Source organism: Varroa jacobsoni, unplaced genomic scaffold, assembly GCF_002532875.2.
Source record: "Varroa jacobsoni isolate VJ856 unplaced genomic scaffold, vjacob_1.0 scaffold_1143, whole genome shotgun sequence".
NCBI classification, from domain to species: domain Eukaryota; kingdom Metazoa; phylum Arthropoda; class Arachnida; order Mesostigmata; family Varroidae; genus Varroa; species Varroa jacobsoni.
In genome coordinates this window covers 140,364-165,514 of record NW_019214045.1, presented here as the reverse complement: position 1 = coordinate 165,514, position 25,151 = coordinate 140,364, and the positions used below count along the sequence as shown (strand labels likewise).

The window sequence follows — 25,151 nt, the reverse complement described above, 5'->3', positions numbered from 1 at the left end:
ACATTTATACAATTGCCATAATATACCACTTGTACTGCTACTGTTGTTGCTAGTACCTTTTACCATATTAATAAAACAAATAGTTAAGTTGAGGCGAAACTTAGGTAGATAGGTACAAGCGACATCGACTGGACAGAGTGATGATCTTGTTCTAGGGATTTCGTAAATTAGAATCTTGTAATCCAAGTTATCATCCGAGCTTGCCCATTCAGCTTAGTCAGTTGACGTGTTTATTAGTCGAAATTTCGCTGCTACCTATTTCTGTGTTTTTACAAACAAAACACAATTGCCCTAGGTAAAGAATATAAAAAATAATTTATTAACATGCGGGATGATACCTTTTGCGCGTGTTGCTGTAAAATTTGCTGGTCAATACGCTTGCTCGTTTATAAATACAGTTTTTCTATACAAGCATTTTGACGATGTTTGCTTTCGTCGTCTAGCATTTCGATCACGCATTGACCGCATTTCGTAAATGGTCGTTTCACCATCTCTATTCATGCATGAAGTTTTTGTATGGGACGTTCCTCTGCAGTTTCCCAAATATGTTTAAAACTATTTATTTTCCAGGGATTAAGCTCTTCCGTTTAGCATTATGCCAGACGGTTGCCCAAAAAGACCCGTTAGACAAATCGAGCTTGGGAGGCTTAGTGTGCGAACGGATCTCTCTTGAATTGGGGCATCAATTTTATAAAAACAAAACAACTTGCTTTTATTATAATTTAATTACTATTATTTTTACATACCGGCGGTTTAATTCTTCTACAGGCTGCGGAACGACCTCGAAATAAATACATTTTTGTTATCCACCGGTCAGCAGCTATACACCGGGTATAAAGGTCTTATGACCCATTTTTCTTTGCGGTTTTTGTAAGCTATGTTCTCTATTATGTGCGAACACTGAATTTCATGTACTGTTGTTATTACTTTTGGCTTCTAACGACTATGCTAACCGCTTTACTCATGAATTACATTCATTATATATTCCAAAAGTTTTCGATTTTCCTATCTACAAAAGAGTAGAATTTTTTCTCCGCTACCTCCATCGCTATTTCCAAGCTTTCCCATTTGTCATTCTTTGACAGACCTTCAGCACTGTACACACACATAGACATGTCACACCTAAACCGCACGCAAGCGCGTACCCACTCAGTAACTAGACCACATGAGATTACTCGTCGAAGTAATAATGAAATCGTGTCCATTTGTTGACTCTATACATAATTTTTTTAAGCAGTGTAGGCGACATTTGCTTATCACTCGCCCGTGATACTATTATTTATTAACATCGTTGAAATCCGGTGTCACGAGCAGTGCTTCTACTTTTTACCCATGTACATCTGCTCGATTGCCGACACAATCACTACCTAAATCAAAAATTTACACGAGATGTTTGATACAAGCATCTGAGGGAGCTATACCCCGTATGTCTAGTTCACTACCCTTTGTTCCTTTCTATGGGAATAGAATGTTATGATTCCCATGATCTTACAGGAACACAATTGTTTCGTTCTTAGATCCCATCTGGTTGTATCAACGCATAGTCATGGTCAGAATAATAGATCTGGGCTGCGTGCACGCACCTGTCCATTGTGACCACGACGTCAACTATACAACCTAAAGCTTCGCGTACTTCTTTTGGAATTCTTGAAAGAGGCTTCACAATTTTTTTTCTTTCCCTGCCGCCATACGATTTTTCCTTATCGCCTCCAGATCCTCCGTCTCGTCTCAAATCAGTTCGATCTCTACTGTCAACATTCTTGCTATCACGGACTATGGCCGACCTAGGGGGAGCATACGTTTCATCAACGTCTTGACGGTATTCTTTGTTATTTGGTGTATTTACGTAGTTATTTCCTTTTACTGGCGTGTCAAGGATTGTCATAACCTTGGTAGCTGCCTCCGATACTGAAGCCGCACGACGTTTTGGTCGTCCACAGGCATTTACCTGCCAAAATGTAAGTATAAAGCGATGAAAATTTAATATTTGCAAAAACAAATCAGGGAAACAAAACAATGCTAGACGCATGAACAATATCGCACCAGTTCTCTTGCGTGTCTAACCTGCAAATAAACCATGAGTGTTCTCATTTGTTATATCGGCTCGTAAACCAACCTGTGTTTCCGGCTCTGCCTGAGCTAATCGTTCTCGTTGCTTTTGAATTTGGTGGGACAGTGCTCGCGCTTCGCGCTTCCGTCGCCTCTTTGCAAATTCGGCCTGAGATTCAAAATCGAGGTACCTAGGAACACCATCAATAACAATTGCACTACTAATAATTTTGAATTGGTCGATACGTGATTATACCTATCAATCGGCTAATAACTTATATCATACATATTGAGATGTTATATTTTTTGTACAACTATGCCAGTTACATTAGAACTTTCCTTAAAAGTTGGAAAGTAACAACGCAATAAATGCGATAGAAACGATGAAGTAAGATAACAGCAACGAGATGCAATTTAAAACGTTTAGGGAAGAACGCCTTCCTCGTATCGTTGAAACAGTATAAACCAGTTACGTCAAACACCATCATTTCCCTAGTCTTAACATTACACAAGAAGGCCAATTACGTAGCTAATAACGTACGTAAAATATGTACGACCCAGTGCACAGAAACAAACATGTAAGTTCTGCCATTAACGAAATTTGTTGGCAAAGGAAGCAAATTTTAAGCTAGGAAGTTCTGGTAATTTCCTTTTTAATAACTGATTTTCAATAACAATTTTAGTAGGTGCAAACTAGCAGTCTTCAACAGAGACTACACGGTTGAAGTTTGAATATAATTATGGTATTTTCGTACCTTTTTAGACCTCTAGCAGCCATCAATTGCGGTTCTTTGGATTTTGTTTTTTGAACAGGTTCCTCGTAAATCGTAGCTAGTAGCGAGGCCTTTTTGGCTGTTTTTACGTAGGGTTTTTGCAGGTACAGCTGCTTCAAGCTCGGGTCCATCTCTTCGACGCCCATAGCGCCAACCCCCGTAGACGTCGCCAGGTCCCACCCAAAAGTCGCTAACGTTCTCATCAATCAAGTTGGATGCCTCGCCGCCAGCTTGTGCGTTCTGACGCTACGCTCCAAGCATTTTCTGCAACGCACAAAATAACACGGATAAAATTAGGCATAACTCCTTTAAATGCTCCTGTAAATAAATCAAACCACAAAACACGTCAAAGGTGGAGGTATCGACGAATAGAAGTTTTAACCCCCACAAGATTGCAAATATGCTCGTGTCTTAATGGAAAAACTTAGAAGAGAATATAGATTATTAATATTTAGAATGCTAACTGCGTTCATTGTTCCATCTCTTACATTTCATGAGTTTATAAGGGTTACACCTTAAGTAACGTCCAATAAGAGTTCGATGGACTATGTTTTAATCATGCGGGTGTTCTCTAACAGAGCTATCAATAACTCGATAGACGTCTGGATCTATGGGCAAAAGCATTACGTTACTGAAGCCGACCACAAATCGAACAATGTCAAGTAATGTGTATTTTTACATTGGCTCAACATTCACATGATTTTAAGGGGCAACAAAGAGTGCCCCAATAAAAGTTGCAGAATTTTACATGTGTTTTTTGCTAGCACACTTACTTTAACTAGAGGGATCAGAAGCAACCTGATATACCTGAACTCCCCAAATAATTGATTGAATAATAGTATATTATAACTAAGAGGTACTAGAGCCGTTATTTGAATCAAGCTCATATAAAACGGCTTCTCAAATAATTTCTTCCTCCCTGTCTAATCGGAAAGAGTATACCCTCGATGACGTCACGCATATGAAACAATAGTAAAAACATTAACCTCTGTCGCATTTCTCAAGTAATTACAATAAATTGTGTACAAGTTAACTCGCGCCTTCTTTTAGATCTGTTGACCTATTACATATGATCTACAGATGATGAATCAACCAAAGACAAAAGAGTGTAATTATATCTTTAGTGGACTATAATGTAAGAAGTCGGTAATAGTTGATTATGCATTGATGACCTATACAGGCTTCCATGGAAGCTGGACAGGCTTTGGATATATCCGCAAGTTAGAAATCACACTGGGAATTAAGCAAAGCGCAATTTGATTTTGAAACAATTCAAGGCCTTCCACGCTTTTTAGTTATCGATTTTTGTTCACCACGAATGTAAAAATGAACGATGATAAATGTAAAAACTGTAAATGTAACTGAATATAAACTCTTGTCTAGGCTCACTACTTTTTATAAAGATTATACATTTGCTCCTTAAATGCGCAACGTTTGCTAATAACGATCAGATAAGATAATACTGATAACGTCAAGGATCGAAGCAATTGATTATGCATAAGCTCGCTGCAACTGTTAAATCACTTATAAAAAATAGAAATGCAGAGAAACCTTAAAGTAAGCTATAACTTGCGAGCTTAACCGAAGCTCAGTTTGTCCTAACTTTATTATTTATTGCATTAATTGTATATTTTGTTCATTGAAAAAAAACGAAGATTACTGTATTGTTAATGTTAAGCTATTGTAATTCCATTTTTTATAAACAGAAACGAAACATCACCATACAATTTTGAATAATTATAAGTACTTGACGCACGAACGTTCAGGATAGCGGGTACCACCTTACTATTTACATTAAAAAACTACATTGGTTATACATGGTTGTATAATGCATATATGAATAGAAAAACAGAGCTGTTTATTTTACGCATGTACACATAACTCCGTTGACGATTGTAGAAATCACTTGTTGATTTGCTAAATCTCATATTTGTGCTAAAACCAAGCACTCCGTAAAAAAGTATAACATTTCCATGTATCCATTTAATAAGAATGATATGGTATTTATAATTGCTGGTGATGATGATCTAGTTTTACGAGTCAATTTGGACAGAATGCTCAACGAAGCTAATCAAGATACATACGATACAACAGCGTTGCCAGCATGTACATTTCGTAGCACATACATTTGACAGCTAAACAGTCTGCCTTCACCAGCAGGTTTTGTGACTCTTTGACACAAGCATTAGAAGCAACCGCTTTGACCCACACCCTTTAGCAACCGCTTATATCTAGCCAAACGAGTATTACAGATGTCGGTGACTCACTCCTTTCACTACGTGTCTACCATACTTGACACTCCAGAGAGTTGAGGGCATCATCAAATATCCTTCTCGACATGTTTCCCATTTGGTAAGCCCGTTCGATTCGAGATGGCATTAACGCACTCAGCCTGTCGCTCCAGGAAAGGGACACGCTAATGTCATGTCCACGCTATGCCAGCGCCCATTGCTACATGCACTTATTCGCTTCAGTTTATCCTCTGTTAAAATTCGCGTTGTGTACGTCGTGGACAACAGTTTACTAAACAGGTAGTGTTGGCTTTAATCTAAATATAAATCTTGTATGAAGAAGTTTGGCAACGCCTGACTTTCTGTTAATCTTTTGCCCAGCCGCCAGCAGCCGACATGCGATTAGCATCACTAGGTAGTGGCGCCACCGGCCTCATACTATGGTCACCGTCCTCCCTAATTTTTTTTTTGAAGTTTCAACTTCCGATTTTGTTCTGAAAATAGAAAAGGTACGTGACAATGGATGAAATCAAAATACTGTTTATTTACTAACGAGTGAGATTTTTGATTCATACTCAATTTTAATGCTCAACACTGAAATAAGCGAGGAGCGATCTTACGAAAAAAGTTGAACTTAACGGACCTTATCAACAAACAGGAAAATAAATTGCTAACAAACCTAAACTCAAAAAGAATTGAGCGTTGTTTAAACGTAGTGATTTCACCGGTGCAATCTATGGAAAAAAGATGACCAATGACTTATGCTGTAAGCCTGTATAGGATCTGTACTGGCTTATAGCAAAAACTCTCAACAAATCGTAACTCATCATCATTCGTCCAGACAGTAATAAACGGCAATGTTTCGGCCTTCACGACGAATATCTTAATATTTTATTGAAAATACCGCTGCAAATGCACAAGCACTATATAGTTCTATATATATTATGATAAAATTTTCGCTGTTATTTCACTAGGTCCATATGATCTTTCTGCCGGTGCCTTAAAATGGCAAATCCTAGAGAAACAAAAAAAAATATTATATTCAGGTGTACATAACGCGAAATGCATTCTAACGAACATGTAATCCTTTGAATTCTGCGGTAGTCGGAAATATGCTTTGATGATTAGTTGACTATGCGCCGACATAGTTTCCGATACGATTCGCGGGTGTAATTTTTTTAATGAAACTTTTATAATATTCTTAATTGTTGTATAATAAGTGCAATACTTCTAAGTAAGCTATAAAGAGGCGTTTTATTATCATTATATGCCAACCTTTAAAGGTTACAATAGCCTCAGTCCCAAAGCTTCCTACCCATTTGTCGAAGCAGACGTTGAACTGGTTACATATATGAATAAGAAATATTCAATTGTATTCTGTGTATGCGAAATCTTACAGAAGGAAAAAAGACTGAGGCAAACAAGCTAAGCAACCATGAAGGAATTTACAATACCGGCCTCGCTAGAGGACATGTCCTCTACAGACATGGGGACATATATGATGCGCCAGGCCTGGGACTCGCGTCAAATTGTTACCGCTTATAAAGAGTGGCAGAATAAAGGCGTTGTACTCGATGATGTTCCGGAACTCGTCCCTCTCTTCTATTCTGCAATTTTGTGAGTGTTCTTTTGTCTTTCACTAAAGTTGTGAAAACGTTCTGTACATTCTATGAATATTCTGTTGTTTGTTCCATCTGAGCTGGACGAGACCTGAAAGAGACTATGATTTTTAATTGATTTGAGCACGTTATCATACAATTTGGTATCTTTTGATAAAAAAAAAAACAGGCATTCGAGTGATTTTTGAAGCAATAACCACGTTTGTTCGATTTACTTGCATATATACAATATAAAAGATAAAATCGTCTCTAAAAAGGCATAATTAAATTTTAGAGAACCTTTATCACATTATTTTTAAATCGGCAGCTGTTCTTTTTTAAGTCACAATTTTTAAAATAGTTCGGACTACTTCATACCTTGCACAAAAAGTGCATATACGTATCAGTCTTACTGTGATAATATAATAAGTCTCACTAAGATTACCTCAGAAAATTAATAGGCATAACGAAATTGAATTACAGAAAAAAAGGGAAAAATACTTCCAATTTTGAAAGTAGTCTCTTCGGTTGCAGACGACAATCTATGTTTAGAACAAAATTTCGCTATCGATGGTTACAAGTTTTCAGCGAGTAATCCAGGTAAAACGTCTGTGACATTTTGGGTTCTACAGAGTTATATTAGAGATTTCTTGTGACTACACAAGTTGTTAAATCCTGACTGAAAACGCCAAAGGTCTCGTTTGCTCAAGTTATTCGAGTATTCTTAGCGTCCTCGCAGCCTATTTACAAATCAACAGTTATAAAGCACAGGCCGATGTAATGTTTTTGTGGACATATATGTTTCTTTTGGACTGTCAACTTCATTTTTCAGAAACATATCAGACCTAAGCGAGTTCATGCTGACCGACCTATGGCGTTTAATTTTCAAATATGTCAATAAGCTCGACTCAGCTTTACGCAAAGTTGCCCAAGGTGAACATCCCGGTCCAGAGGAACGGCGGTGCCTGTCTATTGAAACTACCATTGTCGTGTATTTCTTTGGACAGTATATCCAGGCGGTAAACGGTGAGACCAATAAGAGCTCTGTAGCATTTGATCCTGTGGCAGAGAAACAGAAGAAGGGGCGTAAGAAAGGTCCACAAGGAGTTGGTCGTTTTGCAAACTGGGAGACAGAACGAATCACTGCCCTTGAGGCAATCCTGCAAATCTTCGAAGCGCCTTTGAAGGATATACTTTCAGCCAATGTGGCAGATCAACTAGGTAATACAACGGCTCATATGGTCTACCGATTATTAGGAAACGTCTCTGTATGCAGAGATAGTGAAAGCAGCGACCTTTGTGTGGGACTGCTCACCTTGCTTGTGACTCGCTACGGACACGGTGCTTTGTGCCCGTACCAAATACCAGCTTTACTGTCAACCTCAGAACATGCAGTTCCAGTCCTTGGGCGAGTCTTTGATGAAATCGTCAACCGTCATTCTTATGTAGCGCTACTGCCGGACCTTATGCGAGAATCAACAGCGCTGTCCGACACAGCGCCAGGGGACTCGTTGGTTATCAAGAACACAGCAGAATTCCTTCTTCAGCTTTGCAAGCGCATTGGCGCTCACCTACTGAATTTGCTGGCATACATTGATGCCCTTCTCAATTCACCGAACTTTTCTTTAAGAAACGCTGCGCTGTCGGCCATGGGCGAATTGGTAAATGAAATTTTAATCCCTTTGCCTTCCCTGCCAACGTAATTATTTTTACAACGTACCCGTTTTTATGCTATTTTCTTAGGTTAAACTATACTTAATACTAAATTTCGAAGTGAGCAACAACCTGTCAGTTCGTTAAAGGTTGATTCATTTTCTAAAGATATAAAATGCAAAATGATAACTTACGCTTTCTGAATTAAAAATTTCGAGTCCCGCCATTCACGTTAAGCATTGTCGCAGAATGCTTGCATAATATTAGCACTTTTTACCTAGTCTTAAGAACTGCAGTTAACAATTATTGTTATTAAGTAAATAAGTGCGCTTTGTGCTTATATTTAGATAAAAAGTGTATTAACAAAAAAGGACCTAACGGAAAAAGAAGAAAGAATTCGTGATCAGATACTGGAGGAGATTATGTCGCACAGCAACGACTTATCATCGCACGTTCGGGTGCGTTCTGTTAAGTTGTTGAGCGAGCTATTGCAGTCGAATAGTCTGCCTATAGCGAGACAACCTGAGATTGTATCTCTCGTGGGTCGACGACTCTCTGACATAACCGCCCCTGTCCGCAAAGCGGCTGTACAATTCCTTATGGACTATGTCGACTACAACACATTTTTAAGCGAAATGGACCCTGCAAAACTTGATGATATTATTGAAAAAAAGCAAGCGGTTGTCGCCGAGCTTCGTGAAGAAATTGGAGTAGACCAGAAAACTATGGACGAGTGGGATGAGGTCTCAGCTAAAATGATGTCCTACTTTCGCGAACATGGTAAATCATCAATCATTACGCGAAAGAAACATGATGCATTAATTATCTAAATGCACGGACGTGTCCAGCATCTTTCTGTATATATAAATATATACATAGCGTATTAATCCGATCGTTTCATTACAAGCGTCTGCGTGTCTTACGCAATATAGTTTTATTTGAGTAAATGCATGCATTTTGAAATAAACAGTTAAATATATATAAGAGTACGTTTATTCCAACTCTTCTTAACATTGTGGAAACCAACATCCGTAATAAGACATCATATGTCCAAAAACGTTGTATCTAACAAAATGCAGTTCCAAGAGCTTATGTATGACTTAGATCAAGCTCTGAATAAGTTCTATGCATTCTGCTAAAATTTTACTATTTTTTTCTTACCTATTTTTTTCTATCTTATCTACTATCTTTTTCAGATATCCCTCCGATGCCAAAGGACATGAATGACCTAGAGCGTCCTAAAGGCTCTGTTCAAAAGGAGCTGAGTAACGTCACCAAACTCTTGGATGACGGAAAATTTACAGAAGCTCTGCAACTCGTTCAAAGGTGTTTCTATTGGTTCCAGGAATGTCCACTCTTTGCCAAGAACGATACAGAAAAAAATAGAGATAGTGCAAAGAGTAATGATGATGGCAAAGAAGAGCGCACCGAAGAAAAGCAATCACAAGATACGCTAGGGGATTTTGAAAGAGAAAATGACGAATCGGAAGAAAATAGTGATGGAAAGGTCGATGATAATAGTTCTAGAAAACAAAACCGAAAATCTCGGACAAATAAAACAACTATCAATTGGTTTACCGTTGCAATGAAAGTATACCTGCGCAAACCACCCAAGAAGGCAAAGAAAAACCAGAACCTTGATGAGCATGATGAGATGAACAGTTCACACGAGTTAACGGAGCAGGTACGGCCAACCGTGCATACATAATGCGTTACGTTCACAGTATAGGGAGACAATAGCATGCATAATTAGAAAATCATATACAGAGTCCAAATAAACAAGCTTGAATAGGCTGGATTACATCGTCAGACCGATACAGCTAAATTTCTGGCTGTGTAACTTGGATCCTAATGGGTTGAGTCTCGTTTTTGCAAGAGATTTGAGATCAGCTGGATTTTGGGAAATTTTAAACTTTTTCGTATAGAATAACTTACAACAAATATCAATTACTAACTTTAGGAGACGAAGTCTGTTGGTAGTATTCTTTTAAATGATCACGTCACCAAAAATATAATGTGTTTCTTAAGCAAGATAATTATTTTCGTCATTTGTACGTTCTTGCGATTTACTTTAGCAAATCCAAACCGAGCATGAAATTCTGGTGTCAAAGTTGGAGAAGCACGAGAAAGAGTTGGTGGCATTATTGCAGCTTAAACACTACCTAACGGTCTACTCAGCAGCATTGCCACAAATCAACCTAATGCTGCAATCGAAGACACCCTCTGATATCCTGGCGGCTATTTCCTTCTTCGTACATATAATAACCGCTGGCATACCCGTAGGCACGCGCAGTATCTCAAATATGGCTCATCTATACGGTCACAAGGAGGAGTCAGTGAAGAAAGCTGTCGAGGCTGCTTTCGAAAACCTGTATTTGACATGTGACTCGAGCGACATCCGAAAAAACTGCGTGAGTGTCGCTAAAAAGCTCATCGGACTCCTGATGCACTGCAACACAAACGAAATGGAAAGATGGGGCCGTGTAATTGCGGATTTAGTTGCCACGAGAAAAATACCAAGTGATGTCGTTATGGTGAGTGAGCGCCTGCAAATAAAGCATCTAATGTATGTAAGTTAAATTAGAGCCGCAGCTCTAATATGATTCTATTTTATGTTGTTGCAGTAGCTAACAATTATTAACATGAAATTATAACGAATATGTCATCACTAGAGTTCAGTTGTAGATTTCTTGTGAAATATAACAAACATCGATTGCAACTATGACGTTGCAGGTCTTCTTCGAGATCGTCATGCAGAAACTAGGACCGGAGCAAATGTTTACCAGGGTGACCGCCCTCCTTCTGATCGCCAAGTGTTCTCTTAAGAAGCCTTCTATTGTTCAGGCGAATCTAACTACCATACAGGAGCTCATATCAGAACCAGCATTTACTAAGTTGGTACACTTTATCGAATATCGAATATAAATTATTGTTTAAAATACTATTTGCAACAAGCAAGTAAGCAGATTATTTCACACATATAACCATAATTTCAATAAATTTCCATTACCTTACATTGCCGCAAGTCTCATAAAGATGATGAAAGCTCTAAGATCTAATGAATGATTACGATGAGGAGGTGTCATTTTATTAAATTTTCTTTAAATAATAACAAAGACTGTTGTATGACGTTGTACTAGGACAAAAAATTGATGTTGTATTATGCATTCTCTATTAGAAATAATGTTCTACTGGGTCATGAGTTTCAACTTTGCCTTATCTCTTAAAATTGCACCTTTTTTTCGGTCATTCGCAGATGTTGTATCATGGCCTTATCCAACCTCGAGTTAGAAGTCCGGTGGGATATTGACCACGAGTGTTACGGAATTATTACGAAGGTTTTTGTTGCCAATTTGACAAATTCTCAGTGGTCACAATGGCCAAGCAGCTTTTTTGCAGCTACTGAGCTTATTTTTAAAACGGCTAAACAACCTATCAAACTTCTGTCGAATATTGTCAACAATATTCTCGCTGTTTTCAACGACAAATCGGTATGTAGATCTCGTTTATACGGAAAACATATACAATCGAGCTGTTATTGGCTAGGAAGTTAGCATCTTGTTTAAAACAGCGTTATATTAATGGTAGAAAACAGGTCCTTTAGAAGGACGCTTATTCCTAATCATTCGTAGCACCCAACAGCAGCATATAGAAAAACGTTATGGAAAGCCAACTAATGAGTACAATATGGTGCCATTACTATTGAGCTAGAGTTGCAGCAGTTACGGTGCTGGAATAAATAACATTTTGTTGCTTAGCAATAGGAATGTTAGTTGACCGCACAAATTTCAACTTCGTATTACGGTCTGAAAGCTTGAGCTAATGAGACATTGCACAATTGTTAAGACTTAAAGAAACTAACGTGATACCTGTAAATATAATTTTCGTGTGTTTCGCTTGTTGTAGTCCTCTCTGCAGTGCTCCCGAATTTTGTCGATGGTCCAAGCTATTGCAGCTCGACTATACGTTTTCATGGATATCGATTTTTATGGAAAACTACAGGATGGTAAAAAGAAGGAAACAAAAAAGGGCCGAAGCGGAAGAGAAGCTACTAGCCGAGGGAAGGGCCGTAAAAGTTTATCCGAGTCTCGACGTAATGCCTCAGCAAACGCATCGGTGCTCGTGGATGATGCAGACCAAAGCGTTCTGGTTGGAGCCGTTGCAGATGAGACCGATGCTGAACTGGTCATTTCGCTGATGGAGAACGAAATTATGGCTGAAGAGCATTTCTTAGGTGCCTTTCTTCCATTTATTGTTAACATTCTTAAACACCATAAGGAGTTCCCGTGTTCACGACTGCAGCAACAGGCGACAGTATCGCTAATCAGTCTTATGCTACTTAGTAATCTAGTATATGATAATTACATATCTCTTATCTTCACCATTCTCGAGAGATCGCCCGATGAACTGCAACGTCAATGCATTGTCACCTATATTCCTGATCTTTGCAAGTCGTTCCCGAACTCTTTTGATCCCTGGACAACAAAGGTAGATGCATTCTTAGCTGTTTTTCTTATTCTGTAGAAGATATTCATGTTAGCGAATTACGCTTTCGTATAAATCAACTTGAATTACCTGGCTTATCTCATTTGCTGCTATAAATTAAGGCTCATCCTGAAATTTTTTATTTTGTGCCTGTCTCTCTAAATAGGTGTACGAGATCCTGAAGCGCGAACGCTCCTTCAATGTACGCCGAAAATGCATTCTGATTTTATCAGATTTGATCATGCACGATCAAATTAAAGTGAAGGGTACGATTAGCGATGTGGCTTGCTGCTTACTAGATCCGCATGCGGACATTGTGCGTATGACTGAATCGTTATTTCAACAGCTGGCCATGAAAAACAATTCGCTTTATAATGTCCTACCCGACATTATCTCACGATTGTCTGATCAGCAGTTCGGCGTGGAACAAAGCGATTTCAATAAAATAGCTAGCTTTCTTTTTAAGCAGCTCAGCAAGGATAAGAAACTGGAAAATTTTGTTGAGAAACTTTGTGGTCGATTCCGTTCATCAACGTACGTATCGGGAAGATCTTCTAAATATAGAAACGTTTTAACAACTTAATATATAAAACCTGACAGTGGCATACGTTGTCAAAAGTGAAGTTCAGATTAGATGCGAATTCTTTTTTTTGAAAACATTTTACGAATACATTGTTTTCTGCTTTGCGCTGCAGGATGTTGAATTTCTTAGTAACATTGTAAAATAATTTAGCTATATCAAAGCGAGGAAGCAAAAGCTTAGATTGATTCGATTTCGTTATTATGCCTTTCTAAGTGATATCGGGTTATAATAAATTGTTACCATCGCCGAGCATGACGAGCTTAGGGGGATAAACAGCATTTGGAAACCTTTTGTTTACATATGTTAGTTTGCATTGCGCCATTTTTGAAAGGAGAAAATTTTAATAGAGTGACTTGTGGTTGTCGAGGGCAATTAGTTTAACGGTCATTGACTTTAAATAATTGTACTGAATCGCACAGAACGGACATGCAGTGCCGAAACTTGGCCTTCTGTCTTAAGCAGATTCCTTATACGGAGCGTAGTCTTCGCAAATTGATCGATAATGTGTCCTGCTATGCGGACAAGCTCATCGACAACGACATTTATGATGCTTTCGTGAGCATCTGCATTCAAACGGCCAAAGGTGCCAAAAGCGAACTCAAGGTAGGTTTTGCCGTACAGGACCTTAGATCGAAGGTGCACTGCTATCAATATTATATAGATTTATATGTATAGTTGGCTCAAAGAATACCTCTTTCAACCAATAATTGCACTGTAATGTCGCTTTTATTCACTAAAATTATGTTTGCTATAACATACAGCTGGTGGTGACAGAGTTCGAAAATTGTCTCGACGAGGCGCGAAGTACGTCCGATGAAGGTAAGGAGAGCAATGCCGAGAGTAAGGATGGAGTCACTGAAAGTGAAACTTCATCGCAAACTTTTCGCACCACGTCGCAGAGAATAACGATGTCCAGCCAAGGTCACAAAGCGGGCAGCATCACATCCACGAGAGGCAAGTGCACTATAGAAGCAATCCCGTTAAAGCATTGACAATTAAACCCCAAAGGGATAAGCACAGTACAGCAGTAGATGTGTAAAGCAACTTTAGTAAAGAAAAGCCATAGCACACAGACGGCCACTTGCGAGGATTCTCAAGTGACATGTTATATCAAACGAAAGAGAACGAATTAACTCTAACAAATTGGCAAGAAGCTTCTTACTATTCATTCAATAGAGATATATTATTATGAAAAACATCCTTCAATGAATTGCACCAATGTTTTCGGTTAATCAGTGTAGAAAAACATACATACCTAATCGCGGATGTTACTTGCGGATGTTCCGCGCGGGCTACGGTGGATTTTAAATATTAAGGATTCATTAAAGTTTGACAGAGTAATAGAGAATTTTAAAAAGGAAAGTAAATTTCAGGTCGTCGAACAGCTGCAAAAACACCAGGGAAGGCGCCCGAAACGCCGGGGCGGTGGAAGAAAGTTGCTAACCTAATGGACAGTGATTCCGAAGAGGAGCAGCAAGTTTCAGACGTTGAAATTATGGTGGAGAAACGATCGAGTCGACAGCTCAAGGTTTGTTGCCCTTCTGTAAATTATTCAGTATCATTATGTACGCGAATCTTTGATAACAGCTACTTGCGCTTATTTATACATGCGCATTCATCTAATTGACACAGTTTATGCCTTTAAATCTCAGTTCAGGGTTTATCGCTGTCTGTGCGAGTACGTCCAATTCACTTTTGATACCGACTAAATGATTTCTCAAGTTTTCTACAGGTTTTCGTAACGCAGTACTATTCTAAACTACGAAAAATGAATTGATCTGACTTTACGACAAGTTTTTTTCTTTATGATAAATACGTCTATCTATGATTTATGCGTGGGAAAGGGCCAGAGTATCGACAAATTGACCCAATTAGATACCATAACGTGTTGCATCAAGGGTGTGCTTATATATACTATCTATTGTGGAAAACACGCGTAGGTGAACTGCGTTAACAAGTAAAAAATCACAAGAGACTTTAGAGTATCCACGGCCATCGGATTGCTATTAATTGGTGTGCTGATGTTATCATTATAGACTAGCAAACGCACCTCAATAACCATTATTTGCATATATTATCTCCCGAAGTAATTATTGTTAATATCTTTCCCTTATGTGCCTAACGATAATAATGAGTTTATTATTCTGCAAGGCCAATGTTACGGTAATAATCACTTACGGTCGTGGTAAGTTTCAATATAATGGCTCGTAACTATGCAGAGTTGCCGTTATAGTTGGTTTAGTAGGAAGATTAGCTTTCGTCTGCTTTTCATTTCTCCAAACAATAACAAGCAATATCATTTCGAATAAAAAGCCTTCTGGAGCATTCCAAAAATGGTGTTACATTAAAAAAATTGTTTGTTTCTTGTATAAAAAGTGAAGTCGACATAACCACTTTAATTTTAATTTAAACGCAGGGATGTAAAAACTATCAATGAATGATCTGTTGCTGACAGTGCAACTGATTGTACGGAGATTACAAAGGATTACGTATATCATACATGTGTAAAAATTACATTCAACCTGCCCTCCTTTCAAAAACATAACTTCTAGGTTTAGTAGGTGAAGATTACTTTGTTTAATTAAAGAAATGTCTGCTCGATCCCTGATGTGGAACGCTCATAATTCGCGTGCGAAAATGGATAGCTAAGTTTAATTTCTTAATGTTGTGTCTTATGACTGCTATGGTTTCAGCGTTTAAACGCCGAAGGAATGCCCGTTAGTACCCACACATCGAAAAGGACCCGAAGGTAGCGATTACTTGGATTCGCCTAATTAGAAGGTGCTTATTCTGCAGATCAGTGACCGGGCTGCTTAAAATCATTAGCCTGGCTACAGAAAAAAAGACAAGAGCTTACATTGTGAAGCTCATATTTTTCTTCGGTTTAAATATGATAAACTTAGCCATAGATACGCAACAATTATCGCGGTGGCGTGAAAATTTGTTTGTACACGTAATGGATATGCAAACTGATAAAATAGTATTTGAGAGACACGAAATTGTACAATTAATTTCCTAGCACTCAAATAAAGTTATTTTAACAATTATATATGTGAAATAACTAAATTTCTCTTGTACAGATAACGTAATATAGAAATATTCTCAGTATATGTATAAATGTAGTACTGTGCCTTTATGATTTAGAGAAGCATGGAAAACTATTTTTAACCTTTTAGCAAAAATCTATTTCCTTAGACCCATATCACAAAATAGTTAATCGCTATCCACTTCGTGTGGTTTTGAAATGAGATCCAGAACATTTTGTCGAATAGTTGATTTAGCTGTTCGACTGAATTTGAAAAGGACCCTTACACAACCTCAATTAGGCATCTTTTACGGGCAAGTTAAAAAAGAAAACTGCTTGGGAGAAGTTAAACATACTGTAGGAGAACCTGAATTTTCCACAGCTAATCGTAGGGGGTACATAACGTAGGGTCAAAGAAAAACGGCCTATCTTCTAAGAATGCAAAATCCAAGTCCAAAATCAAGCTTCTTCTCGGCATGTTTTTCGAGCATAAAGGGTCGTGCACTATAAGCTCATGTTAAACAGTTATACTATCACTGAGATGTATTACTGCGAGATTATAAGACATAATAAGATAAGATGCTGTCTGCTATGATAGGGCTGAACTCTAAAAAAAATCATGGAGTCTTCACCACAATAACGCACCGCCTCATGCATCATTGCGTTTTTTGTAAAAAAAACTTGATGCCTTTATAACCGTAACTCCTTTGCAGCACTCCGTGAGCTCTTTTCGGAACTCAAGAAACACCTGAAAAGTAGTGTTGAAAAGATCACGACGCACGGACGCTAAGATCATGAACGCAATCATACATAACTGCGGTATAAATACTGTTCTGTAATAAAGCAATATCAGCTTCACCGATCCATATGTTGTAGAACTATTAGTTTATTTGGACCGGATTACTGAGCTTCTCATGACTCCGACATCGCATATTTTTCCGCTTTTCGAAATTAATCTGATTTTTCTGTTTTTTTTTTTTACACGCCTCAATGTTTAGCTAGCCCTTTTGTACTCGTTATTGGCCGTGAACCACTTGTATAAGCTTCACAGGTGACTAATGCATAATTTTCAAGGGCCAAGCCAAATGCATAGATGGTATAACTCAGTTGACAAGGGCTTCTCGCGACCTTAAATGCTAATGACAACGCTATTTTATTCAGTCAACAAAAAACTATCCCTTCACCAAACTCATATTACTTAACTGCTTAGCCACCTGAAGGTAGGACCTTTAAAATGCGTTCTTTTTGGCAAAAAAAAAGTTTTCATAACAATAACAAAGCGTGAGGTATCCGAACGTGCTACGCAACCACTATTAAAAACAATTTTAAATAACTGCTTCTTTGCTAAAATAGCAATCTTCATCATAAAAATAACCGAACCGAGCCAAAAAAAAACAATGTTTAACATGTATTGACTCATTCTTTTACTGAACGAAAGCATAAAATTAAACGAACCCTATGAGTAACTATAGCATTCTAGATAAAAGCTGATGCCGCGAATCGCACGTGACTCATGTGCGTGAGTAACTCCAACGTCGAAATATTTACATACAGGTAAAGCATATTATCATCCATCCTAAAATAGCAGCAGTATAACTAGTGTCACCGCCATCGTGTACTGACAGCGTCTCTATTTACCAAGCTTGAAGATATACGTAATTTGTGATTGACAGTAATTTTAGCATTAAAACTAGCTATAATGGTATTAAGTACCTGATACAAAGTAGGTACTTGATAGAGGGAGTTGAAGATTTCACGCCCACCGTATTAAGAAGCCAGCTGCTCGTTTGACCCTCTGCGGCGATAAAGCGCCGGAAAATTGTATGAAGCAATTTCACAGGTCCTCTATACACTTCCAGTCTTATTCATTCTAATTTACCGTTGCAAGCTTTCAATCAAGAAAATGTCTTTCGGCTTCTCATTTGAACGCAGTAGACAGAATTTGCTCTTTGAAATAAATGGTTGCGTTGCCAACATTACTATATATATATGTTAAATAATGGTATGTAATTTCCGGCAACGTGGTTCATCTATAGGATGTAGGACTAGGACGGTGACAATTTATCGAAGGTATAGGTTCAATATTAAATGTTGTAGCTTGTTGCATATCAGGCTTTGGTTGTATTTATAACTCTTATGGCTTAGAACGCTTGCCAACTCCCATAATAAGGAACAAGAAAATAATTGCAAAACTTCGCTTGTATTACCTTACTGTTCTTCTTTAATTCGCTATTATAGTGCGAACATCATCACTATGTAGTATAGTTCATCAGATTTTTATTTCTATGTTATCGTATTTAACGAATAGCTAGAACTGCTGGAATTAAGTACCTGCTATTTTGCAAAGATGCGTTTATCACTCCGCCGAATACAAAAATCATCCGCATTTTACTTGTCTTCTGGCTTTGGACTGCAAGACTCAAGTAACCTAACCTATAAACCAATCTAAAACAACAAGATTTTGTGTTCATAAATTGCCTCCTCTACACGAGTATTCACTGTGTAAGGCCAGGAAGAAGCGCGCGGTGATCTCCAAATGATTTTGCGGCGACAGTCAGAGCAGGATGAAGACATTCAGTGTTTTTTTCAGCAAGGCCTATTAAAAAAATAATTTCAGATAATAATGCAACTTTTTGTAGACTTTTCACACTCTCACGAGACAAGACAAACATCCTTAATAAAACCCTGTTGGCACTACGTGACATTCGATTTTATACTACCCATATTTTTTAGATTAGCTATAGCTCAGAAACGTATTTCTTTCTTTTACTAAACAGCCGTACTTTCCAGTCACGTGACCATGGTGGTGCCACAATATCCTGTACTTTATAATGCTTTCCTTATAAATGCTAATTTTTAAGTACACCACATAGTTATTCTATGTAGTCCTTTATCGCAATATGGGTAGGGAGATGGTACTTCTATGGTGATTGATAACACTGTGAATGTTCTAAGCACCAGTCAACCTAGAAGTTAAGAAGAATAAGGTACCAACTTCTACCATCTTCTCCAGTAATTTACAGTAAATATGGGATGTGCTTCGCTATAACGATGGACTCATCGTGAACTTGTTAAGGGCTTTTAATCAAGCATCAATCAGATGAAAACATTTTTAGTGGAAGTAATTCTCTATTTTTTTTTTTAATTTAAAAGAAATAGAGATTCAGTTTAGGGAACAATTTACAAAATTTAGAGAAACACTTCCAGTTCTCTGAAAATGCTTTTTACAGCAAAGATACGTAATTTAGCTCCTCAAATAGCCATAAACCCTTTTGCCAGTATCTCCGGCAGGAAGATGGGCTAGTGTGACCCATTTCCAACGCAAGTGAGAAGTATTTCTGTTTCGATACCTCCGGGACGGTTCCACTACTCAGAATCTGTATGGCCCGTTTTGCAAGCTAAGCGAATCTATTGACTGTAAGGGTACTGTCAGGCCTAAGGACCTGTTCTATTTCTAAACGTGTGCTACTAGTGACCTATGAGCTCTTTCTCTCCGTGTGCTTTCCCTATAGTACGAAACTAAAGCTCAAACGAATGAGAAAAACCCATACATGGCTTTTATGTCATCCATTAACGTGGCTCTGCTTCCTCTGCCTTAAGCTTCATTATATTTTATGGATGTTCCCAAAGACCCTCCTTAGCTTCTAGTAGGTGTTTCTTCCGGCAACTCCTTTTGCTTTTAGAAATCTTTTTTAAGCGTCACTCTTGCGTTGTTTGTAGTTACTAGACGTCTTATCGAATTCTTGCGGACAGCCAGAAATTCCGATTGACCGTAGTTACTTCCTAATTCTGCTGCATTTGCGCCCTGTTTTTGCATTTCACCAGTTTTTAAGCTATTCCGGATCTTTTTTCTTACAATGAAACATATATACACTTCCACTAGACGCTGTAAAATAGTCGTGTCTTATAATTTTCCGCGCCAGGCTATGTTAACGATGACTCTTTTTTTAACATCTCAAGCCTTTAGTTGAAATGATACGTTTGCCGACGCTATCTGTATGCTGTCATACGATTCATTTCGAAGTCGTTCGCAACCCAGATCATAAACTTGTGCTTCGGGTGGACCATATCATGAGATCAATCGATAAGGCCTCGGATACTTATTAAAAGGGAGTAATCGATGATGCATTTAGCGTTTACAAGGCCTCAGTAATCACCCGTTTGCCTATTACGTACGTTCCCTAGCTGTGCGGGCCGGGCTTTTTATGATAAGGCTGTGGTAAATTTTTCAACGGTAAGTACCGTTACTTAATTTGCTTCTTTCATTGACTTTATATGGGCTTCAAAAGGGTTCACTTTCCAGGTCCGCTTAAGTTGCAGTAACATTGCTATTAGGGACACATGTACCTTTGAATCTCACCGCTGCGCAACCCCTGTCTTTTTTGCTTTTCGTCTCATTACTAGCAACATTCCTGCTGCAAACATCCTGATCCCTGTCCGTAATCAAATGTCCATGAACAAGTGACTTATTCGACTCTCTAGGTGGTAACCGCTTCATCCTTCTCCGGTTTGCTATTTCTTGGCGAAGGGCATGAATCGCTTTGCTCCATGGCATGGAGTGCCCTTCGCATCTTTCAGGTCTCTTTCAGCCTCGATGTGCGAAATGGCGCTACTTGCATTGTTTGTACTTTCGAGTATTTTGACCTCTTGAGTTGAACTCTGCCTAAAAATTGTCGACGTTTAGCTATCTAGTGTTTTTTGTGGTGCTAAAAGATAGATCAGAGGTTCAAGGATTTGCTTTAGGGCGAAGTCCGCACTCAGCGCATGTTTGTCTGAATGCTGTCTTAATCTTTCGGGCAGTCCGTGGTGCTGACCGCGAGTTTCTTTTTATTACAGTTTCAATAGAAAGAGCTTTTCGTACGATTTCTTGCCATATTCCTGTCTCTTCAACAAGTTAGTTTATGCATTCTGCAATCACAAGACCTATTTGATGACATTTTTGGCAGCGAAGCTCCGAGCTTCCTTTTAGCAGCAGTCTTAGTTAAAAACCTCGTTACAATAAACGTTTTATCCGTGGTAACTCTAATCGGCATGTTCAAAATGTAAGCCATCCGGACCCCCAAAAGAGCATAAAAATAACTGGTGACCTTTACAGCCATTCTCCCGACTAGACTGATAAATTTTTCAGATCAGTCTTTTCCAGTTTAACCTGACCCATTGGATACCCAACACCTTCAGGAAGCCTTCTTATCCTTTTTGTCAGCCTTTCTTGATCAAAATCCTCATACGCCATTTTGTGGCTCGATTTGAATATTGTCCTTATTAGAATTCACGTTTCGCTGAATCATATATTCAGTATATCAGCGAAAGAAGACCCATCAGCCCGCGTTTTAGAATAACCCCTACTTTGCTCACATCAGGCTCCGACTATTCAGGAACTTTATTGCTTGCAAAACATCTGCAGTTGCAATTTAATAACGGCAATTTCTACTAACTTTCGTAGGTGGCCTTCATCCTCCATACTGATAATATAGAAGAATGCAGCCGCAACCGAGAGGTTTATTAAGAGGCAACTCCGAAAACTTACCCAATCACAGGGCCATTATGAGCTGGCATATATGGCTTCGGCAGACGAGCTAGACCAAAGCCCTTAGGAAGGCCATGGCATCTTCCTTCAATTTCTATTTAGTTCAAATGGTAATTTCGCCCATCTGGGTCATCGCTTCTCTTTAAAGGTTGTTAAATCGGGACGTCATATCATTCCATAGCAGATCATCCGTCGCATCCTTTTCAAGTGCTAGGAGTATATGAAGTAATCCTTCTTTCAGAATGAGCCTCTGGGGCAGGTGGTATGTGTACATAGACCTTTTGATACCCTCACGGCAAGATTTTCCACAGAATTACATCCTTCAATTTCCTCCTGATGATCTGAAAAGAGAGTGTTTTCTGGAGTCGCATGTACAAAAAAATCCACAGTTGCTTTCAAGCGCTTCAATAGGTATAGACAGGCAAGCAAGGGAGGCGTACATGACTATTTTTCTTCTGTGCAATCTGCTTGCAAGCCCTGGCTGCTTCCATGATGTTCGAAAAGCAGACTTTCATTTCGGGGTGGATGTTGGAATGAATACAGCTGCCCACCCTTTTATCACTATCCCTAGATGTCCAATTTCTTAATAAGATCTCCCAGTGCATACGAGAAGTTATTTCCAATTTTCCAGAGTTCGGTTCAGAAATCTTTCGATCAGACATATACTTTACAATAGAGGTCCAGCGGCTTAGACGTTGTTAAACCTGCTCTATTCCCAGGTGGTCCTCTTACTATGTCGGGTGTTGGCGGATTGTGGAACAGTGTTCCCGTTTTATACGATTTTCGTGTGAAATGCTTTCATTATTTCTAAACCTTGTTTATTTCAAGGCCGACTTCTGTGACGTAGTCATTAAGAGTTGCTAGAATCTGTTATAAGCGAACTTTATTCACAGCATGCTCTGCGAGGTAATTGGTATACAAGACCGATTCTCAAAATTAGATATCGTCGCTCGGTGCGAAAGGGGAGATTATTAATGCGAAACCAGAGAAACACTGAATTCGTGTTTTTTCTTCACCCCAATTCAACATAGTTCTTCCGCGACGCTATCATCATATTGTATGATCAAAATTCTATGGGACCTATTTCTTTGGCAGTTTAACATCTTCGTTATCATTTATCGTAATGTCAGTTTGGTCGGTACAACAAATTTTGATCCTGAGGATATCGCTGCCTTAGATCCATTAATAATGGGGTCTTAGGAGACTAAAAATGATACTTTGAATTTTTTGTTTATAATTGTTTCCATAAATATTTGACAATATATCAGGCGGCTACAAGCAAATCTACCGGACTTCGAAATTGGATAACTTTTGAACTTGTTAGGCTAGAATAAGGATTTTTTAATATATGTTATTATGTGTGTAATTAGACTTACTTGTTAAACTTTTTACATATTTGTCCCAGTGTTATGGCAGATTCAGGACAGCCATATACCTGCCGTTCTTTTTGTCATATCTATTTCCTCTACTTATGGGCTGCTCGGGATAAATTGTTAGTGGGATATGCTTGTCCATTAATCGCCCTTTTTAGGGCTTGGAAAGTGCGGAATTTCATGGGCTTAGATTGGCAGAATAAGTGGGTTGAGGCCAGCCTTGGATATCCATTTGCTTCATCCAGGTAACTGAGGCATTGTGATAACGGCTGGCATTGTCGTTGCTTTTGATTGCCGTGCCACAGTCCATGAGTCTCTTAAAGAACTCGAAATAACGGCTACATTCATTGTTTCATTTTCAATGAATATCTCATAGTAGCAGATGGCCGTGATGTGCAATGCAGGTATCACCTAACGTCCAAGCCTTTTCAAGATTACTATCGAACTCGGTTTCTCTTAAGGGCAATAACCATTATCTCACCTAGTTCTTTTCTGGCTGAGGGTACAGATTGATGTCTCGTCTACTCGTGTTTCCAATTGATTTGGGATCAAACTACGGGTGACCCATTTTTCACTTAATTTCTGCATTCTCGGTATTTTTGTAACAATTTTGTAATGCGCTTGCTATTTAATGCCCATTTTCACCGACAAAGCTACTGGACTTGTTTATTAGCATGAAATGTACTCTGGGGCAATCGAATCCTAAAAATGCTGGCGAGTATGCGACAAACGAAGTACAACAATGTTCTTCGATATTGGGCAACACTTAGCGTTAACGCGCGATCCGTAGCGGATGTTCGCTATAGTCATTTGATTCGATGAATTTAATCTATACGATACTGGCTAAAAAACCATCAAAAAATATGGATCGAAGCCTTATCGCCAGTATCTGCTAAAAGATCATTAAGGGAGAAAATACATTTCAATGCCTGGGTCTACTTTGACTCTACCGCCCGTCCGACTTCTACTACAAATCCTGCCATCGATTACATACACATCTTATTACAGATAATTCCGTTGAAGCCTACTGCATAATTTTTGTGCGTAGTGATTGTCCTTCTAGCTGATTATCAGCTTGACAGTACATAGATGATTAGGCAAACAGTATGACGTCAGTCTGCTAAAACTGCATGCATATCAGACAAGCGTTAACACAGACACGCAGACATTTAGCTTTCATATAAAACTTTCTCGTTTCTGCTAAAAAAAGCAAAAGTGTCATTTCAGCTCTGTGATTGACTGGGATATCTAGGGATCAACGCACACGTGTGAATAATTATTACGGACATTTCTCATTTCCTCTGGTTTTAATTTCGATTTATCTGCCACTTACTAGTCATCGAAGGCCATCATCCCACAATTCACATAAATGGGACCGCGGGCCATCATGGCTTTGTGATGTAACCCGTCACCATCATATCTGGTATAGTTTGCTAGGAGCCGGGAATTGCCAATGGGTATAGGCATCCAAATCAGGAATGCCGGACTAATCGGCTTGAAGCATGAGTATGTATAGCATCGTGATAGATTATGCGCTTTTCCCAAACGCATGTATTGCAGTCATGGCACGTCCTCACTGAGTACGCACTCAAAAACCTAGCAGTCATGCAGATCTTTGCGCTTGCACAGGTTTTACTTAAACAGGTCATGGCATATTGAACTACACTTAATAAAGTTTTTGTTGCTCCGTATAAATGTGTTTGGATGAGAGTGATCGCATGCAATGCATGTATTATTAGCAGGACTGTTTCCCCGGCCGCTCTGCCATCGAGTAGGCTGTTCGTACCTAACCTGCAAGTTCTGACGTCATGCTTACATTGGTTTCTTTGTATTGGTAGACCCTTTACAAACAAT

At 38.7% G+C, this 25,151-nt stretch overlaps 2 protein-coding genes across 5 annotated transcripts; one reads left to right on the top strand and one right to left on the bottom strand.

Annotated features, from left to right (window-relative positions):
* Positions 1–292: 292 nt before the first annotated feature.
* On the bottom strand, positions 293–5,226 carry LOC111267070 (uncharacterized). Of its 3 annotated transcripts, none has more exons than XM_022845047.2 (4): positions 5,090–5,226; positions 2,805–3,086; positions 2,117–2,240; positions 293–1,948 (listed from the first exon to the last, which is right to left on the bottom strand). In XM_022845047.2, the coding sequence occupies exons 2-4, from the start codon at positions 3,023–3,025 to the stop codon at positions 1,514–1,516; spliced, it is 780 nt and encodes a 259-aa protein (XP_022700782.1). In that variant the 5' UTR covers positions 3,026–3,086; positions 5,090–5,226; the 3' UTR covers positions 293–1,513. The 3 variants fall into 3 exon arrangements, with proteins under 3 accessions (XP_022700782.1, XP_022700783.1, XP_022700784.1); XM_022845048.2 differs by lacking the exon at positions 5,090–5,226 and adding an exon at positions 4,907–5,068; XM_022845049.2 differs by lacking the exon at positions 5,090–5,226 and adding an exon at positions 4,949–5,068.
* Positions 5,227–5,467: 241 nt separating this feature from the next.
* Positions 5,468–16,419, top strand: Cap-D2 (CAP-D2 condensin subunit). Of its 2 annotated transcripts, XM_022845037.2 has the most exons (14): positions 5,468–5,562; positions 6,453–6,670; positions 7,484–8,312; positions 8,652–9,084; positions 9,501–9,988; positions 10,380–10,838; positions 11,038–11,198; positions 11,561–11,795; positions 12,211–12,792; positions 12,956–13,323; positions 13,792–13,975; positions 14,134–14,326; positions 14,746–14,900; positions 16,066–16,419. In XM_022845037.2, exons 2-14 carry the CDS (start codon positions 6,489–6,491, stop codon positions 16,123–16,125), a joined length of 4,329 nt encoding a protein of 1,442 aa, XP_022700772.1. In that variant the 5' UTR covers positions 5,468–5,562; positions 6,453–6,488; the 3' UTR covers positions 16,126–16,419. The 2 variants fall into 2 exon arrangements, with proteins under 2 accessions (XP_022700772.1, XP_022700771.1); XM_022845036.2 differs by lacking the exon at positions 5,468–5,562 and having other exon boundaries at positions 6,402–6,670.
* The last annotated feature ends 8,732 nt before the right edge of the window (positions 16,420–25,151 follow it).

What these genes read in the sequence shown, in the direction of transcription:
- Cap-D2 (XM_022845037.2), top strand. Translation starts at nt 6,489, where the DNA reads ATGAAGGAATTTACAATACCGGCCTCGCTAGAGGACATGTCCTCTACA. An exon ending in TCAGAACCAGCATTTACTAA is followed by an intron (nt 11,199 to 11,560) that starts GTTGGTACACTT and finishes GGTCATTCGCAG; the next exon opens with ATGTTGTATCATGGCCTTAT. An exon ending in TTGATCCCTGGACAACAAAG is followed by an intron (nt 12,793 to 12,955) that starts GTAGATGCATTC and finishes CTCTCTAAATAG; the next exon opens with GTGTACGAGATCCTGAAGCG.
- LOC111267070 (XM_022845047.2), bottom strand. Translation starts at nt 3,025, where the DNA reads ATGAGAACGTTAGCGACTTTTGGGTGGGACCTGGCGACGTCTACGGGG. An exon ending in GCTGCTAGAGGTCTAAAAAG is followed by an intron (nt 2,241 to 2,804) that starts GTACGAAAATAC and finishes TGGTGTTCCTAG; the next exon opens with GTACCTCGATTTTGAATCTC. An exon ending in AGGCAGAGCCGGAAACACAG is followed by an intron (nt 1,949 to 2,116) that starts GTTGGTTTACGA and finishes ACATTTTGGCAG; the next exon opens with GTAAATGCCTGTGGACGACC.